Raw genomic sequence first — 19,856 nt, forward strand, 5'->3', positions numbered from 1 at the left:
TACAAGTTTTGTACCACCAAAAGATTGTTTGCATAATAATAATAACATAATCTTTTGATTGAAAAGATTTTTAACTAAATACAATTGCAAACCTCACTTTTTGATAAGGCAACAACTGACTAATCATGTATAGTTTTCTAAACGTAAATAAGCAAGCAATGAAATCAAATTAGATAACATAGGTGTGTGTGCGTGGCTTTATGTGTGTGATAATCAGAAGGACGGGAGTTCGGGATAAGGTCATGCTTTTTCTATAGCAGAGGATGAGGTAAGTGGTTCATGTTTTGGAAAAAAGAATTCCAAATTTTAAATTGACTTTGGTCTGGTAGCAAATTCCAAATTATGCTACCTCGAAATGATAGAAACCTGTTCACACATATATTAGGTCTTTTGGCGTATAATTTAAATATGTTCTTTAAAGTTGAGTTTTGAGACAATTGGGACACCTAAGAGTTTCACCGTATCAGACATTATAATATGTATTCTTCGTACCAAAAGTGAAAAGTTTTTTTCCCCTTAGCTTGTGAAGGGTCTGCTTTTATATACGATTCAACTTACAATCTTCTAAGAATTGTTGGCACAGACAGATGCTTAGGAATGGACTCGTCTGATGACATAAGAGTTGGCGTATGCAGCTCTTTTTCCGGAACAGTATTCTCCTCAGGTATGCAAAGAGCAACATAAAAACCAATATTTTTCATAATTGTTCATTCCTTTTGATTCCGTAAAGAGACCTGTTACACTGGAAAACGACTATAATACATATATATATACATACTATAATACTTTTCGTTCATCGCTGTCTTCTATAATGCTTGCTTGCTTTCCCAGTGGAGTTTTTGTAGTTCATTGTTCTTTGTTCGTATTGACAGGTACTTGCACTCCATTTCTGACGTCACAACATATACAAGGTATGTATATAACCTAATGCTACTTGGAAAAACTTATCAGGCAGCAAAAACAGAAATAGGCTAGGAAATTATGGCAAACAATGGTGACACAAGAAATCGATTTAGAGCTCAGATTAAGACAATTTTCATAGACAGTTTTCTTCGAGCTTTCTTCGTAGAAGGTTCGCTTGACCCTACATTTATATTGGGTTTTGGAATTTAGAAATAATCCTTTAAGATTGAATTGAATTGTGGAACAATGTTTACATAGCGTAAAACATTGCTACATTTTGTCATTGTTTTATCTTATACCTTGTCAGGTTCAAGTTGTAAATTTGAAACTAGAAAATCTCTTTCATTTTAGTGACTTCGTCCGTGTCGTCTTTGGCCTCTTCATTCACCAATATACTTTCTTCATCCTTGCCACATTCATCCTCATTTCTTTCGTCAACACAATTATTGTCGTCCTTGCCTTCATCTTCATTAACTCTGTCATCGCTATCCTCATCATCACAAATAATATCAACGTTTTCACCAACTTTTTCATTATCATCGTCATCTTTGTCATCGTCGCTGTCTTCATCAATTTCGCCATCATCGCTGTCTTCATCAATTTCGCCATCATCGCTGTCTTCATCAATTTCGCCATCATCGCTGTCTTCATCAATTTCGCCATCATCGCTGTCTTCATCAATTTCGCCATCATCGCTGTCTTCATCAATTTCGCCATCATCGCTGTCTTTGTCAATTTGGCCATCATCGCTGTCTTTGTCAATTTCGCCATTATCGTCATCTTTATCGTCACCATTTTCAACAATTTCTTCCTTTTCATCATCAAAGTTGATAGAATCTTCACAAGACTTCTCAAGGTCATCATCAAGCGCGCCACAGTCATCTGTTCTTTCTACAGGTAAAGGACTTCGTAACCAGTAGAAAAATATATTTTCCCTACTTTAATTGATATATTTCACCTACTTTCTGAGACCTTTTGTGATAGTTACTTTAAGTTGCAACAGCAATAATAATTTCGTACAGCAAAAACCTCTTTGACTTCTTTGTAAACAAACGCATTATTCTTATTGATTATATCGACACGCATTTCCGATATCTAATAACCAAATACATTTACAATGTTTATAAGACCTTCCTTTCTTCTTCTTCAGATATCGAAATGCCGTTTAAAATCATTTACGCTGGTAAGCGAATACTAATCATAGCCTAGAATCCTTAAGTTCAGAGACAAATGAAACATGATCGACCCATCAATCAAGAGAGGACGCATTTCAGGAGGCAGTAGTTAAAGCAAGCCACGCAGATAGGCAATGTCATTGAGAAGAATTAATTTACTTGACACATTTATGGCTTAAAAGCAACATTGATTAATAAACAACATGGGAATAGCAAAAAGTTGAAATGGTAGATCAGAAGTAAAAGGTGGCCCTAGGCCTCATTCTTGAGGAACACCACATTTGATTTCAGACCCACTTGAGGATACTCCATTAAACTCCTTTTAAAAGTTTTCTGTAATGACCACAAGCAGAAGTTAATTAAAACTTGATTTATTCTTGGCCCTTCTGCTTTTCCAACTTTAAAGTTGCACATGCTGTTTCACCTGTCAATACTAAGACACAAATAATTTTAGAAGGAGAATCTTTATATGCATCAAAAGCAGAAGCTGCTTAAATCACGGAATAAGTAAAATAATAAAATTGAAACTACGTAAATCGGTATCTGTTTCCATAAATTTTGAATTAAATATCATCGCAAGTCACTTCCATTAAATATCTACATAGAAGTCAAATATTTATTCTCTCTCACATTTTTCTCGAGACTCACTTTTTGACTAACTTCTCACTGGCTTTTACATTAAAATTATTTCTCTTAGGTTGTGCAAAAATAGCTACATTTAGTAAAAAAAACAGATTATTGCTTACACAATTAAAATTTGAAAATAAATTTGAAAATCTTGGAGTAAGATTTTCCTTGCTTTAAGCACCAAACATGCTTGCTAATACCCAATATACTGTTTCACAGGAGACCCAGTGGATGGAGCTTGGGGTCAATGGACACCATGGGCACAATGCTCAGTTAATTGTGGAGACGGTGTACAAGAACGCTTACGTTACTGCGATGACCCAGCCCCTAGCAACGGTGGGGCAAAGTGTGACGGTCTTGCACGGGAAGAGAAAGCATGCAATATGTCAGCATGTTCTGGGATCACTCTTGCAAGCCTGATGCGAAATTGTGCTCTGTATTGTCAATCCTTAGGTATTAGAGAAAGTTATTTTAATCTAAAAACTGATATATTTATGATAAGACTCGCATGTGTAAGACTCGCTTACAAATATTGAACAATTCAAATTTTCATTCAGGGCTTGTTTGCTCATCTTCTATTGACACTGGAAATTCAAAGGAGAGCTTCATGAAAGTTGGTGCAACATGCTCATCTGATGAAAGCTCCAAACTGTGGACAAGAGACTTTGATCCTGCCTTTTATACAGATAGCTACAAATGCGCTGGTTATGTGTCTGTGCCTTCTCTTGTACAATGCAATGTAACTGCACCTTCAAATGTTAAAAGACTGTGTAACTGTGTTCAAAATGGTGAGTAGGTTCAGCTGTGATTGACTATTTAGCTGATTGAAAATTGGAAGATACATACCGTGTTTATTCGACTATAAGCCGCGGCTTATAATTATTTTCTGACACGCTTTGATGCGGCTTATAATCAAAGGCGGCTTATGAACGAAGGCGGCTTATATTATTTTATGGCTAATCCCTGTTCATATGTTATTGGTAGATCCTGCAAAGCTTTCCTGTTTCCTTGGAACTGAGGGTGATAATGCAAAAGATGGGAAAGAAATTCTTTCAGGCGCTATTGATATTACATTGGATGATCCCATACTGGACGATGTTGCTGTTGATTAAACTTCAAATGTCTGTTTTTTGTTTATGTACACAATCAGGTTTTTATCAGTTCTTGCGCCTGTCATTTCAAACCAAGTATCTCTGCATAGATTTGTAGGTTCAGCTTACATTCAAGCGGCTTGTATTCTCATGAACCAAATTTGCTGCGGCTTATAAACAAAGACAGTATATAATCGAATGAATACGGTTTATGGAAAGATCTCTTGTTTTTGTATTTGTTGTAAATTGCCTTTGGTCTTTTAATAGCTTTCTGAGAAAAAGAAAATGGCAATAGCTTGAATTTTTTCAGATTTTAAGCATTCTCCGTTACAGCTAGGTGGAAATTATAAACTCTCAAAGCCAACAATTCTTAATTTCAGCAATAGAACATAAATTACCGAATTTTAATAATTTTCATTAGAAGATACATCATTTTGAGAATCAGGAATTAAATTGTTTGTCAAATGACTTCAATTTATGAAAAACATACTGAAAAAGCAATCAAATTTTCCACTTAAGAATTTTAGAAGTAGAGTTCAATCTCTTTCTTGTGGTCTAACCTTTGTTTTGTTTTTACCTATGTATGAACTTATGTTATATACCAAATTTATGTCCTATATACTTATTTGATTGCAGTTAAGCCAGCAATCGATCTCATTAGGCTTACACTAAAATGGCGCTTTAACTTTCAGATGATTTGGGCTTTGGTCCATGGACGCCATGGTCTGCATGTACAGAGACATGCAATGGAGGCCAGAAGACACGAACGAGGCTTTGTTTGTCAGAAGACACATCAAAAAAGGAGTGTCAAGGAAAAGCAAACGAAATTGCTACATGCAATTGGCAAAAATGTCCAAGTTAGTGTCTTACAGCAGCATTCTATTGTGTGTGGGTCAGCAGAGATAAAGGCAAAAAATGCCTTTGTTAAGAGAATCTTTTTCGAAAAATCGTTCATGACCAATTCAACAACAACAAACAGTATCATATTTTGAAAATCTAATGATCTAATATATTTTGCACTTAAAACCATAACTTCAGCAACCTAAATTGCTGTCAGAGAACATTGTCAAAATTGTTAGTATTTCCTAATCTGCCTTTCAGAGGCAGATTGCACATTGAGAGAGATTTTGCTAAGGCTGTCCAGTGTTTGAAAATTTTACTCAACTGGATTCAATTTCTGCAATTACAAAAGCAGATATTTAAATATGGATAGCTTCTAGCCAGGTGACCAACTGCATTGAACTTCAACATTTTGAAAATTGAGTGGTTTGAAAATGAGAATGCAAGCAAGACATGGCTGTTACGTAATAAAAAATTCAAATTGAAAGAAGGAAAATTGAAATAAGAAAGTGAATTTATTTATTCTTTTAAAAAATTAATATCATTTAGAATTAAAGTAGGTCTTACAGTAACAAGCACGCAGGCAGGCGTGAATTGAGTGCGCATTTGCTGGTAATTTGACTACGTAAATAAAGTAGTAAGAAGATGGTTCTTAGTTAATTATAATTTGTCAGCAAAATTATAGTTTGTCACAATAAATTATATCTTGTCAAATCTTTAAAAGATGCAACTGAATCAGATTTTTGGTCATTTTTATATTCATTGTGAGTAATGCTTTCTTCTTGTTTGGGATTTATCTGCTTTTTTGAATTTTATGTTTAATTGCTAAGAGATTTCAAACTTTTCATGTGAATATCGTTTTTTTGTTTACAGTTGATGGTGGGTTTTCTGAATGGTCAAAATGGACGACATGCACGAAGTCATGTGATGGTGGAACACGAACCAGAAATCGAACATGCAGTGATCCATTTCCAGTTTATGGTGGAAGTCTATGTTTTGGCAACTATACGGAAACAGAGCTCTGCAGTGCTGGCTTTTGTCAAAGTAGGTTTTCCAAATTCTAATCTCTTGTGAGGTACTGGGTGAATATTTCTTTTCTCTTTTTATATAGAAGTTTTCTTCTGTCTTAACCATTTTTCTATGTCATCTGTACAATATGGAATAACAGCATCCCGGCATTATCTTATAGTTAATGGTGGATGGACGAACTGGACATCTTGGCAGCAATGTAACAAGCCTTGCAACACAGGAGAACGTCTTAGACAACGCTGGTGCGAGAACCCGTTGCCAATGTATGGCGGTAAAGTATGCGAGGGAAATGGCACAGAAACTGCTCCATGCAACACAAATATTTGTCCAAGTAACTTTTCTTTTCATTTCAACTTTCATCTCAATCGTCTGAATACACGATCAATGCAGTTTTAGTGAGACATTTAATTTTGGCCTGACAAGAATTCTATCCCAGTCTATCATGAGGAGGAGGTTATAGTCCCAGGACATGAGGATTCATTCGCCAAAGCTTGCTCTTAACAGTACTACCCAAACACCACTTTGTGTTCTAAGATGCGCTTTTCTGTGCATTTTTTTAAGCACGGCAATGTGCTTTTCACTTTTCACTATTTCAATTTTTGCGGAATAAGCAGGAAAATATTTTTTGCGCAATAAGCAGGGCCGCTTAGAGGTTTCGGAGGACCTGGACAAAACGGAAAGGGGAGGCAAAGCGACCACGAAGTTTTAGCGATCACATTTGTCTAGATTTGTTTCAAATAAATGTTAAAATATTTCACTGTTTTAATTGAAATTGCGATAATTACCAATTTTTAGGCATATTCTTGTTACCTTTAGTTAATTCAAATCTTGAAATGGAATTCATTACTTTGTGAAGCCCCCTAGGCATCGAGTCCCTGACACAATTTTCCCCTTGACCCGTCGGCAGCCCTGTTAATAAATACCCATCCGGCTCTTTCATAACATTAGAATATAGGATAGCCACATGAAAAAAATAAAATTTAAAGCGATCAAATGTCGTAAATGTCAGAAATTTATTCCTTTGCGATTGAAAATTGTTGAGTCACTTATCATATCTGGAATATAATAGAATCGCATTTCCTCCAGTTGTTTCAAATTTTAAGTTCTTTCATCGTTGTCCTCAGATGTTTCAATAACGTTAAGGAATGTTGCCTTTGATGAAGTTTGGCAAGATGGGTACGCATTGGCATCAGGAGCTATGTTTGCAGATTTTGCAAGAAAAATCGATATAAATGTAAGACGCATTTAACCTTCACGTTAATTTCTAAGCCTTTTTGTCACTATTCCCTCTCATGCAAGTAGTCAGTATTTGAGCTCTAGTGCCTGTCAATATACTTCAAATATTATTTGATATTCTTACAAAAAAATCTGACCAACATCTATCAAGATACTGTTGCCTGATGGTCACATAACGCGTGAAACCCAGAGTAGAAACTTAATACGGTGCTGTTTGACACTCTCTTAGTTGGCCTTAATTAGCTTCTTTATAGCTATCAGCCGTTCATTTAGTACGCCAACTTTAAACAAATTATTTATTATTATTACTACTATTATTATTATATTATTATTCTGCCTATACTTCATTAAGCACTTTCTGACAGATCGGTAAACAAAAATCATAATTTGACCCTGATCTGAATCAACATAATTAATTGAAAAAATGTGAATTCGTACTTCATCTTTTTTTGCTTGTCTTACTAATGACTTTTATAGTTGTCAATTGTCATTGTCATTATTAATGATTAAAATATTATTGTCATTATAGTTCACTTACGAGAAAGCACATTGCAAATAATATTTTTTTCTTTATGTTCAGGTTAAAAGACTATACGATGGAGACTTGAAAAGAACATATGATTTAGTTCAGCTCCATAATTTAAGGTTAGTAAGTTAACATATATCTTCGTGAGAAGGTTTTTATGGCCTAAACATACAAACTACTTATAACAATTGTTAATTGAAATCCATGTTCGTCCACTTTCAATCAGACGCATGATTAAGGGTACAAATCAATTCGTTCCTGCTCATAAACTGAAAGCATGAGCATCGAGCAGGTGTGAAAGCATGAGCATCTTGTATTTACACTTAATATCTTCTTACACTTCAACTTAAAAAACATCAATTAGAGAACTTATGTACAGCTGCTAGACTTGAATAGAGATATGTGGCTCGCTAACAAGATAGTCTCATAGTAACAGTGGACAATAACAAAATTTCGCGGTTAGATTACTACCAGAAATTTGCATTTAAGAAAGGCAAATTTGTTACTTTATTTTGCATAGACAATGTTAGCCAACCTCTCAGAATCATTCAAAGGACTTTTCTGAAGCGTTTTCTCTAGCTTCTAATGTAGAAAAAAGTCCTGTGATATCCTGATTTCTATTTTATCCTAGTCCAGGAAGTGTGATTGCCTCGTTCACGTTGTATTTCACTGCACTTGATTCGTTCCAAGCTCTGTTCCTAATGGATGCTATTGACAACGATCATTATCTCGGCAAACTACCAATTGTCGAAAATAAAACCGCCAGTTTTTCATCACCGATAGGTAGGTACCCTAAAAAATGTGTATGTTTCCATCAATTTGTCGTAGAGTTTTTCAATTTGTCGATATTTCTCATATCGGATTGATAACTTGTGGAATGTCGTTTCTAGTTCCATCGAGTCCTCCGTCAAATGTGACAGCGGTCAGCAATGACGCCAGTTCCATAGATGTTTCCTGGAATGAAGTTCCAAGCCCGGATCAAAATGGTGTAATTACCGGCTATTTGTTGTTTTACCGGGAATCATCAGCTACGACATACACAATTGCTGCAACAACGCAGCTCAAGCTAAAGATTCAAGGGCTGTCTGCTGCTACCAGTTATTCATTGCGAATACTGGCATACAATTCCAATGGAAATGGCATTGCTAGTGAACTTATCACATTAACAACTAGAGAAAAAGGTAGAATAATTAACGATTCTGATGATGAACCCATTTTTCTTCTTGAATTGGATTGTTATAAGGACATATGATGTAGCTACTAATTCAATTCATTCTTTGTGCAGCACCAAGTCTTCCGCCGCAATCAATATCAGTTGTTCCTATGAGTGCCTTTTCATTGTTTGTTGAATGGACACACCCTCCATGGCATAGCTGGAATGGCATCATTGCTGGCTACAAAGTTGACATTAAGTCAGATGACGGCAGCTTCTCCCAATCTCTGAATGTTGATGGAACAATGGTTAACATGAACGTAAATGGATTATCACCAGATAGGTTGTACATCGTCGATGTATGTGCATCGACCTCCGTTGGCACCGGTCCCTGCATACGCTCTTACAACAAAACATTTGTTAGCAGTGAGTTGCTGTCCCTCTCTGAAAACAGCTCTTTTTTCATCATTTTGAGTTTCTATTCAACTTTTCAAAGATTTTTGTTTGATTTCTAGTCATGTACAGTACTTTTGCAGAACATCTTTATTACATTTCTTCAAAAAATATTTCGTAAATTTCGTCAAAATATGTTTACTTCCCTTTTGTATTTACAAAAAGATCAAATTTTTCCATAGCTCCTTCAATATCTCCAGCCAATGCAGGATGTCAGAACAGAACCTCAACAAGCAGCATAATTGTCAGTTATGAGCCAATTCCAATTGCATTTATTCACGGAATTATGAAAGGATATCGAATTGAATACCGTCTGATGAGTGTAGGATCACAGTCGAAATCAAACAGTCAAATACAGGCTGTGACTGTGAGTCCATTCAGAAAGCAAGCAACTCTTGAAAAACTTGAACCAAACAGCGTCTACGAGATTCGTGTCATGGCTGTCAATGAGCATGGTGCAGGAGTAAAATCGCCTGCATTTTATGGAGGTAACACCTTGAGATGCATTTTTTTATCATTTCTAGTTTTACATAAAATATCTAGTTATTATATCTTCAATATCTTTAATATCTTTATTTCGAGGTCTTACAAACTGTATCTTTAACATCTTGTGTTTTCAGAAACGTGTTCATGTCCTGAGGTTATTTATACAAATTACGCTGCCTTAAAACCGTATATTTACCGTGACACTCAAGGTAACATGGTAGGAATTTTCGAGAACCTGTTAAAAAATATCACCTCTGCTATTTGTGGATTATGCAACGGCAGAAGCAGCAGAATTGATTTCATAAACGACGGCAAAAATGGATGGGCAGAAAAGCAAAGTATTGCACAGGTTGCTAAAGGTAAAACGAGCTCATTTTTTTTTAATTTAAATATTATTTTTAACCAGCAGACGGTAGATCGAAAACAAACGTGTCGTTTTCCTCATATTGTATATTCCTATATTGCACAATTACTTTTTATCATAACACAGGAGTAAAGTTTCGTTACTATAAACTTTTTGCATGCAATTTATTTTTAATAAGATTTTTCCGCTGTCAATTTTCTTACAGCAATTGATGATTATGTACACTTAAGTTTTGCTATTGCCGGAAGAGAAGAGATGCCAACATTTCTTGGAAAACCGTACACTTCCTTGATCGACCATCCTGGAATGGTTTTATATACCCCGAGGCCAACTATGTCGGAGCAGGTGGAGGCAATGTTGACGTCAATCTTTCAGCTTTGGCCGATATTCATTCTTAATGCTGTTTTCATTATTTTTGCCGGTGTCATTTTCTTTACACTGGTAAGAATTCACCGATTTCAATCGTAAAAATGATTTAAAGTCTTAGTTTCGACTTTTTGTTCCAATCTTTTGGTGGTACAAAACTTGTAAATGGCTTTACAAAAAGTAAACATTTAGTAAACTAAAGCTTTTCGTCTGACACTCTTCAGAGTTTAAAACGTCAGAACATAGATCGAAAACTCTACGCTAAGAAATATATATACCCAGTTATGGATCGAAATAGGCCAATCAGAAACACGAGCACATGACTGTAAAGGTTGACCAATCAGTGCCGTTTGCCTATTAGAATGTTACCAGTGGAGTCCTAAGGTGAAAACGAACTCCTTTTGTCTACACAGCAGCGATTTTTTCGTTCTTATGTAGATAGATTCTAAAACTGCTAGATGGAACGACGATCGGGCTTTACCAATAATCCGAAACATCTATGTTCTGACGTTTTAAACTCTGAAGAGTGTCAGACGAAAAGCTTTAGTTTACTAAATGCTTGCTTTTTTCAAAGCCATTTACTTTTTGTACCCTTCGATGACTTGATAAGAATAATGCAAATAGCTGCGTGTTCCTTGTAATTCGTTAAAGTGTTCTGCTGTTTTAGTAAAGCTGGACACGATTTCATTGCATTTCTTATTACTTGATTGCTTTGAGTATGGCATAAATTCCAACAAAGATGTGCCTTTTTTCTGGGACCAATGCTGTTTTGGTTTTAGACATACGATGAAGCTGCTGTAGATGGACCCTGTTGGTTCGTATCAGGATCACTTAGAGGAATGTATTGGGCCTACGTCACCATGTTTACTCACGGGTAACTGCTACAATATTCTATATTTTACTAAATATTATTTCATCTCTATTTCAGCACAGATATTGGTATTTGCAGATCAGGGATTCAACACAGTGACTTATGTAGTATTTTTGCTTTTAGATATGGCGATATTGTGCCCAGTTCGATTGTCTCTCGCATCTTTGCTGTTCTATGGATTCTAGTAGGCCTTGTAACCTCGGCAATTCTAATTGGTGGAATAAGCACAGCATTGACCACCTCGAGTACACTTCCAGGCGTAAAGCTGTACAACACAGAGGTGGGAATGTGCACTCAATTCATTTTCTTGCGAATATTACTTTGTTTATTTTGTTTCCCTAAATTTGTTCGGAAGAATCATTAACACTGTCTCTAAATTCTAGCTTGCAGTTGTGCAAGGTTCTAAAGAAGAAATCGTCGGAATTTTGAGAAACGCCAAAGTGAACACAAGTATGGCGAATTTTTCTTTCTTTACTTGAATCGCTTCAAAGAAAATTTTAATTTTTACTTTGTAAAGTTCCAGCCAATATCATGTCAATATTTTATTTTTCCGGCAATAGCCTTTTATGTTTTCCAGTTTTTGCTGAACTAACACTTCAAAAGGCGAATTTAGAATCGTCACGTTTTACGTTCTAAAAGTAATTTTCAAAGGTCATAGTATTTCACTAGAGCTGACTTTTTATTTAATTCGACATGCAGAGGGCCAATATGGGAAAACAGAAGATGTATTTCATGCATTAAAGGAAAGACAAGTTGAAGCAGCCCTGGTTGATGCCTTTGTAGCAGCAAGTCGATCAGATCTGTTTGAAGACCAGGCGATAATTGCTCGAAAAATGATCAAATATTCTTACACCTACGGAGTTGTATTATCAGGAGCGATGAAGAACACAGGAACAAGCATAAAAAATTACGTTTCTGATAATCGCCAGTACATTACGCAAATGGTGGAGAAAACAGCGCCTCAGTTGACGGTAAAGTTTGAAAAATTGCTTTGATAATCAAAATTATTAATAGCTAAGAGTAACAAAATAACTTTTGTTTTAACCCTGCTGTTGCCTAAGATGGTCATATACAGGCAAAAATCGAAACATTCACGGATAATCAAACTTTGCTTGAAACCTCGAGTTTTGAGTCATGTACTGTACACGTGGGAAAACAGGGTCGTTTATTGATGGTGAAATTCTGTCAGGTAATATACTAAGCCTTAAACAGTATTTAGAAACCAGGAGACAGCTTTTATTTGCCTTTTGATTTGAGACTTTTTGCAGATAAAATACATTGCTAATTTAGAATACAGTAGATTGATCGAGGAAAGTCTCAGTTGTAGGTTTGTCCCAGGAGCGTCGGAACCATGTCCCTGATTGCTCTTTAAGGCAGAAGAAATTATTTTTAATCTGTACAACCCATTTTGAATTTATAGCTAAAAGTGGAGTGAATATCATTTCAATATATGGAAAAATAGCAGTTTCTTGTGGAGATAAATCTTGGTCAACTGAAATATAAGTTTAGATAGCTGAAAAGATAAAGGAAGAAAAACATCGTGTCTGGTTTGCTGCCCTACCTTGCAGTAATAGCAATTTGCCCTGTGCTAAAAATGCTACTTTACTACAAACAGGATTTGTAAATGTACAACGAATTCAGTGTTTGAGTTTCTGAAGTCTTAAAGTGAACCTTTCCTGATCAAATATACAACATCATCAGTGTTTGAATGTTTCACAGGGAACCTTTGCTGATCCACAACCGGTATCACTGTTTGAGCCGTCATCTCCTTTCCTGAGTCAAACTCTCATTGCCCTATTCATTGTGTACATTCTTCTCTTCATCGCTGGATCCATCTTCAGTTATGTTAGACGAAGAAAAAGGGGAAAAGTAGACGTCACGCAACAAGGTGAGGTATTCCTTTATCAAAACGTTCGAATACACAGCACTAGTGATAGATGTCCTTGGAGTAAAGCAATACTATGCTATAATTCACATTCAGAGCAGTTTAAAGAGATTATTCAAAATTTGAAAATTATTCAACTTTGAAATGCACGACTAAAGGGAAGTTCTATGAAGTTTTGTTTGAATATGTTTTATGAAGTCTGCTAATTGATATTTTATTATGAATGTTTACACTTCTATTACTAAATACAAGACTCCACCTTGAGAAATTTAGCATTTGAACTTTGCTAAATTTTACATTGAACTTTGCTATTTCAGAAAAACAAAATAAATTTCTTTCTAGAAATTGACGAAAGACTGAATTCATGTGAATTGGCATGTCGCCAGTTTTTTGAAAGTGTCGAGAATCTGTGCAAAAGCGTGCAAAATAGATGCACCCAAAATGAAAAGAACAATGCAAAGCTGAAAACACTGAAGAGAGATTCTTCGATTCATTCTGAAACAAAATTGATTTTTGTGAGTGATTATGAAAGTACCCAAACAGATATAAGAGACTTCAGTTTTAATTAATTTTTTTCTTTCGACTAAATATCGGCTGAATCTATCGGTTAAAGATGTCTCATACAGTATATTCTTGCAAATGACAATGATACAAGTTTTCTATATCATTTCCTTAAAGGAACGAAACATTTTTCACAGGGGTCCAACAAAGATGTAAATATGGATCATGAATAATCCTTCTATACAAAAATGACATACCACGAGAAGCTATCTGCAATCAATATAATACTCTGATGTATTGTATCTGAGTTGAAATTTATAAACAATAGCAGAGACTCTCTTTGTGGCTAATTTCTAGAAAAGAAGCTAAGAATTCACCCTGGTGAGGATAACAAAATACATTCCTTTTTCAAGCTTAATTTTAATAGAAAGATCAATTAAAGGACACAGAACGCTACAGTTAAATTTGATGTATTTTGGATGAAAAATTTACTGGAGTAGAAATATCAACACAAATACTGGCTAGAATAGAAACAAAATTTTCTTAACACAATCTTGGAAAACTGCTGTCAAATTACCTCATCGAATCGCACTTTGACTGCGCATGCTCAACAGGCTATGAACGAAAATCCAAACCAAATTTTCTTTGCACCACAAACGTCTAAGAGGGCAGTTACGAAAAAAGTATTTCGATCTTTTAGTGCAGTCCCTGCCTCTTCAAATTAGGCGATGTGTATTTTTAAAAAAGTGATATAAATATTGATTGTAACTAGTTTTTAACATTACTGTGTATATTGTAACCAGTTTGTTATTTAGTAGTGTTAAAATCCTTACTTATGTACCTACCAATTTGTGTAAATAAATTAACATAAATTTGATTTATCAATTTACAAAATTGTACATGTTCCATAAAGACAAGAGCCACTTGACTTGAGAGAAGCATGTAGAATAAATTGTCTGATGCTGTCTGTTATTGTGAAGTGTTTAGAACACGATAAGGAACATTTGATTGCGAATGGTCTTCGGTATGGCTGCTTTCGTTTATTTTCGTTCTTTGCATCAATAAGAAGTACAGCAAGGCTTCATTAATGGACCAAGTAATCTTGTACAATGGACGACGGACAAAAAACAAAATACATCGCATACAGGAGTGCTTGCAAATGGTTTCATTTGCTATTGGCTTAAAAATATATGGGTGTGGAATGAATGCAACATAACATTTTTTAAAAATCTTTACTTGCAAAAGAAAAACCACTTTTAATTATAATTTTAATTCATTTCTTCTCTTCTGTGTTCGTTATGAAGGGATCTGATGTGTTTTTAGAAGAACAGCTAAAATAATTTCTTCTTTGTTGTGATCACAATAAAGAGATAAAAATTGTTTTTTGAAGAAACTTTTTTGGAAAAACAAGACTTTTTTCTAAATCTACAGTTCTTTTATCAAAAATTTACCCTTCCGTAAAATCTCTCTCTTTCCGAAAAACGACTTTAATTCTAAACCTAAAGTCATTTCTTTTTTATTGCTATCTTAATTAAGAGATTTGCTGTGTTTTTTTAAAAATAGTCATGGAACATTTCGACACTTTCCTAATCCTATAGCTTAAATTATTTATCAAAATTTTCTCTTTTGAAAAAGAGAAATTCTTCTGTGCTCCTTTTTTGAAAAAGCGACTTTTGTTCTGGAACTTAAGTCAACTATTCTTATCCCGTTCTTGATGGAGAAATATCGATTTATAATATCTTTCAGAAAAGCAAACACAATGTTTGTAGAAGAATTCCTTTCTTAAATTTGACGATCTGTCGAAGCGTAAAACTTTTCTTATCAAAGAATAGCCTCATCAAAAAGTCGTCATCTTTTCCAAAATACCGCTTTCTTTGTGAAACTAAAGCTAGCTCCTTCTTCCTTATTTTGATAATGGTGAAGAGCATTAACTTGTCTTTAGCAGACAATTTTTTTTAAAATTCTGACGAATAATCCGATAATAATAATAATGGAAACTTTTTATTTTGAATTCCAGTTAAAACTACAATTACAAATCTCACTATTACAAGGTAATTTGTGACTGGCTAGCCTGTTTTTTACAAAATAAAACCATTACAATCGTAGTAATAAGAAAAGAGAAACATTAAAAGGGGAGTAGCTTTGGAATAGTCCAAGTTTTGTTTCTACAGCAGAAGATATAGTATGTGGTGCGAATGGAGATGCTTGTAAGTTTGGAGATGAGATAGCGTTTCTGTTGATGATCAATGGACAAAGAGTCACACATGTCGATGAATGAGCTGCAGGTGTTGCCAAAAATGCCAAACTGATGAACTGATGGAAAAATTGACAAACAAGACTGACTTAAACTGACATTTAAAGTCAGATACGAGGGTAGCATATTTCTCTGATTTTCTGACAGCATTGCAGTTGAGATTTGTTTCAAAGCCTATGGTTAGCTCTAAAACGTACAGACAGTTTTCCTAAGTTTTGAAAAAAGGTCAAGGCGTAGTTGATCTCCAGTTATGATAGAAGGGGAAAAAAAGCCTGGTAAATCTGCGTAGAGAGAAGACCCATTTATTGCTTGGAAGGAAGTGGCTAGAAAGTTTAGTGCAGAATTATGACGCCAAGTATAGCGGCCTTGGTCAAGGTACACTTTGCATCCAGCAACAACGTGTAGAAGTGTTTCTGGAAGAAGACAGTCTAGGTTTTGGACAACCCTTGTTTTTAGGATGGAGAGGTAAGTCGTCAATATCCTTCATAAGAGTAGAGAAAAGAGAAACGAGATTAGATTTATGATCTTGGTCACTCATTTCAAAAGCAAAGAAACGATCAAGATACTTAAAGGAATCGCCATTTTTGACAGCAGCTACTATTTGGTTACAGATGAAAAGTTTCGGTTGAAATTGGAGGGATCGCGTAGAGTGTTTCTTGACACCAAAGATAACACATTCGTCAACCCTGACAATGAAGTTTGCCCATTGGCACCATCTGGTAAAGCAGTTTAATAAGAGTTGGTTCTCCTTTTCTCCACTGGTAACAACAGGAGCATCATCAGCAAACTGAAACCAGTGTACTGGCTGAAACATGCGCTCATTACCATCATGGGGGGAGAAACCAAGCTGCTTATATTTATCTGATTTGATGTATTGTATGAACGTGTTGAAGCAAAGGTTGAAAAGAAGGGGGCTGAGGCAGTCACCTTGCAATACGCCGCGGCGAACGGGAATTGCAGGGGTTTGGAATTTATCGGTTATGATACAGGTCTTAAAATCTAGATATAAGCTTGAGATCAATAATTGAATTTCCGAAGGTATATGATGATAAGCAAGAATAGCTGGTATCAGCTTGTGGTGAACTTCGCCAAAGGCGTTTTTGAGATCCAGCAAAGATACCACTAAAGATCGTTGCTTAATGCGAGCTTTATTTATTAAATGGCTCATCATTGCTGTGTGCTCTAATGTACCTGATACTTTTGAGGTGAAGCCTTTTTGGATTTGGTGCTCGATGAAGCCATTGTGTTTCAGAAAAGTGAAGATGGAGTCACGTAAGCAAGAAGTGAATATTTTTAAGGGCACCGATTCTAAAGTGATTGGACTGAAATTTGCTGGATCGTCTGTGCTGTCTGTTTTGTGAATCAAAATAGTGGAGGCTTTTATCCATTTGGATGGTACCTTACCTGAAAACCAGACAACGCTAATTATTTCAGTAAGAGAAGAACGAAGATAGGGACTTCGTTTGAAACAGATGATGTATATCTTATCAAGAGGACAGGGAGAAGTAGAAGCTTTCATACGCCTTATGATAGAAGTAATGGTTTTTTAACTAGGTGGCTCTAGATCAAATGAATAAGATGGTTCATTGAAAGTAGGGATCCATGAAGGAATGGTGAAATGTTCGTTAGGAGCGATGGCAGAAAATGTTTTGACAAAGTATTCGGTACATCCTGCAGCAGAAAAAGTTGGAAGAGCTGAAGTTTCATATTGGAGAGGAATTGCGTTTGACGTAATTCCAGAAATTTTTGGAAATGTAACGGTCGTGGTTTGTTATATTGGAAGAGATGTGTTTTTTGATTTTTTTGCGAAGAAGGCTAGAGACATACTTGATTTCAGTTAAAGGAGCATTAGAATATTTCAAAGTTCTGAGTTCTTCTTACCTATAATAATAAAAATAATAATGATAATAAAAAGATAAACATTTATGGGTAAAATGTTGTCAATACTACGAGTATTGTTTTCAATAAGGGTACTGTTTGAAAAAAGAGTAACTGATCAAAATACAAAGTAAAAGCATACATTTTTTTCAATATTTCTTTTAAAAAATTCTGTAGTAATGAAAAAAATACAACTATAATCCTTTCAGATGTTTTTTTATTCAATGCTTGAAAACAACAATGGAGTTTAAACTTGATATACCAATTGCCAAACCTATAGTTTTACTTTTTCGAAAATAACCTTTCTTAAAAGTTTATCTCTTTTTGAAATAAAAAACACTTTTATTTTAAAACTAATTTGATTTTTACATTTTTGTGATTAAAATAAAGAGAAAAAATATTTTTTTGAAAAGGAAAATAGTTTGAAAAATTTGAAGACTACACTACAATTATAGCCTCCCATTTTTGTCAAAAATTTACTTGTCTGAAAAATTTTCTTTACGAAAAACGAATTTGTTCTCTTATCACAAAGAAAATACTTAACTCGTTTTTAGAAGAACAAATGTTGGAAAATTTCGACGATGATTCGAAGCCAACAGTCTTGCTTTTTATCAAAACTGACATTTTTAAAAAGCTTCTCACTTGTTGAAAAAAAAACAAATTTTATTCTAAGACTAAAGTCATTTATTGTTTATTCTTATGATAAGGAATGAAATCAACTTGTTTTGGAAATGATATGATTCAACCAGCTATGAATCTGTAATAGAGAAAGAAAAAAGGTGGAAATGTGTTAGAGAGGGGCAGTATTCTGCTTGACACCTTCGTGTTTCTACTTAATAAACAATTCATGCTTGTCTTAATGAGTTCATGCGTAGAAGGTTCATCACTTGTGTTCAATTCTGCAGGCTTAAAGCCCACACAACACCAATGTTCCTGTATTGACATTTGAATAATAGAAAGTATGGCATATGTTTGAATCATTAAGCAGAACTAGTGTTGCATCACTCTCCATGAAAAACGTCTTTTAAAATGAGAAATATTTCAATAATAATTTATAAAGGCTTGTGACTTTAAAGGTTGCAGTGTTGCAATGCAGTGTTACAAAAGAGGTAAAGTCATTTCTCATTTTCAAGTTTATTATAGCATTTCTGTAAATTGAAATGGAAGTTGACATGCTCTGCGAAAAGGAACTTTTGCAGTGCACAGTGCTGAGAAGAGGGGGAGTCAGAGGGGTCACTGACCCGGGGGCCCTTGGCTATAGGGGCCCAAAAATAATAACTCAATTATAAAAGCTTTCTTAGTAATAATCCAGCCTCTGCATTATCACAAACTGTCATTAATAGAGACAATAATAACTAAAGTCTATAAATGAAGTAAGGTAGAAGCAGTTTGAGTCTTTGACTGCCTGAATGTTTAAGATATTTTTGTTAAAAATTTCTCATCTTTGTGGGCTTGGGCTAAGGAAGTTGCAAAGCTTCTGAATGTTACCAAAAAATGTGATTGTAACAGGGCAACATACAACAATATGTATATCATACAGATTTACACCATAGCATGTGCATCTGTTTGCAACAGTGGATTGGTTGTGATCGAATTTGGTTAACAAAGTAAACGTTTTCCATTTTCTAAGACTTTTCGAATTTCTAAGAAATTTTCATTTTTATGCATTATGGTGTCAAGATATCAGTTGTGTTCACATTATAACAATTAGCAAACAGAAGTAATAGCCACCAGACAATGGCCTAGATCGGAACATTCATAGGAAGGGTGAGAAATTTAGCTTTTTCGATAAAATCTATCAAGCATTTATATTTTTTCATAAATTGTTACATAACATAATGACATCGGAGCTGAAATGAATAAATCTTTTGATGTATTTAGATATTATTGTGTTTATGTAGCTTTAAATTCATTCCTATCAAAACATAGCAATAAGAAAAACATAGACAACTGTGTTAAATTTCCGACAAGACCAGAAATTTTTCGACAAAATAGCAGTTTAGCTCTACAGGGGGCGGGGGGTTTGCCCCCTCTGACCTCCCTCTATCTATACCACTGCCACTAGGGCAGTTTAGACACCAGAGCAATTTTATCAACAGTCAATTTCAAAAATTCCTGGAGAGCCTCCCCCTATCCCCTAGAAGCGTCTGCCTAAGGAATGCTTTCTATTTTTTTTCGTCCTGACCCGGGGCCCATAAATCCTCTCTGCGGGCCTGGC

The 19,856-nt window shown here is 35.0% G+C and overlaps 1 protein-coding gene across 3 annotated transcripts in view; it reads left to right on the forward strand.

The window, feature by feature from the left end:
- The window catches only part of LOC135688444 (uncharacterized), a 29,373-nt gene extending 13,270 nt beyond the window's left edge, over nt 1–16,103 (forward strand). For 2 of the 3 annotated variants that reach the window (XM_089113922.1, XM_089113923.1), the window contains 23 exons: nt 521–664; nt 873–911; nt 1,255–1,800; nt 2,054–2,086; nt 2,925–3,158; nt 3,263–3,493; nt 4,489–4,653; nt 5,510–5,680; nt 5,826–5,996; nt 6,790–6,899; nt 7,482–7,546; nt 8,059–8,210; nt 8,318–8,608; nt 8,713–9,006; nt 9,216–9,521; nt 9,654–9,878; nt 10,089–10,324; nt 11,029–11,123; nt 11,244–11,400; nt 11,504–11,570; nt 11,820–12,091; nt 12,840–13,008; nt 13,348–16,103. In XM_089113922.1, coding sequence (XP_088970048.1) covers nt 521–664; nt 873–911; nt 1,255–1,800; nt 2,054–2,086; nt 2,925–3,158; nt 3,263–3,493; nt 4,489–4,653; nt 5,510–5,680; nt 5,826–5,996; nt 6,790–6,899; nt 7,482–7,546; nt 8,059–8,210; nt 8,318–8,608; nt 8,713–9,006; nt 9,216–9,521; nt 9,654–9,878; nt 10,089–10,324; nt 11,029–11,123; nt 11,244–11,400; nt 11,504–11,570; nt 11,820–12,091; nt 12,840–13,008; nt 13,348–13,574 — 4,400 coding nt within the window. In that variant the 3' untranslated portion in view covers nt 13,575–16,103. The remainder of the gene's footprint in view (nt 1–520; nt 665–872; nt 912–1,254; nt 1,801–2,053; nt 2,087–2,924; nt 3,159–3,262; nt 3,494–4,488; nt 4,654–5,509; nt 5,681–5,825; nt 5,997–6,789; nt 6,900–7,481; nt 7,547–8,058; nt 8,211–8,317; nt 8,609–8,712; nt 9,007–9,215; nt 9,522–9,653; nt 9,879–10,088; nt 10,325–11,028; nt 11,124–11,243; nt 11,401–11,503; nt 11,571–11,819; nt 12,092–12,839; nt 13,009–13,347) is intronic. The other variant, XM_065205293.2, reaches the window with a different exon arrangement.
- Nucleotides 16,104–19,856: the final 3,753 nt, after the last annotated feature.

Source organism: Rhopilema esculentum, chromosome 19 (assembly GCF_057945365.1).
Source record: "Rhopilema esculentum isolate cy_ngs chromosome 19, ASM5794536v1, whole genome shotgun sequence".
Taxonomy (NCBI): Eukaryota; Metazoa; Cnidaria; class Scyphozoa; order Rhizostomeae; family Rhizostomatidae; genus Rhopilema; species Rhopilema esculentum.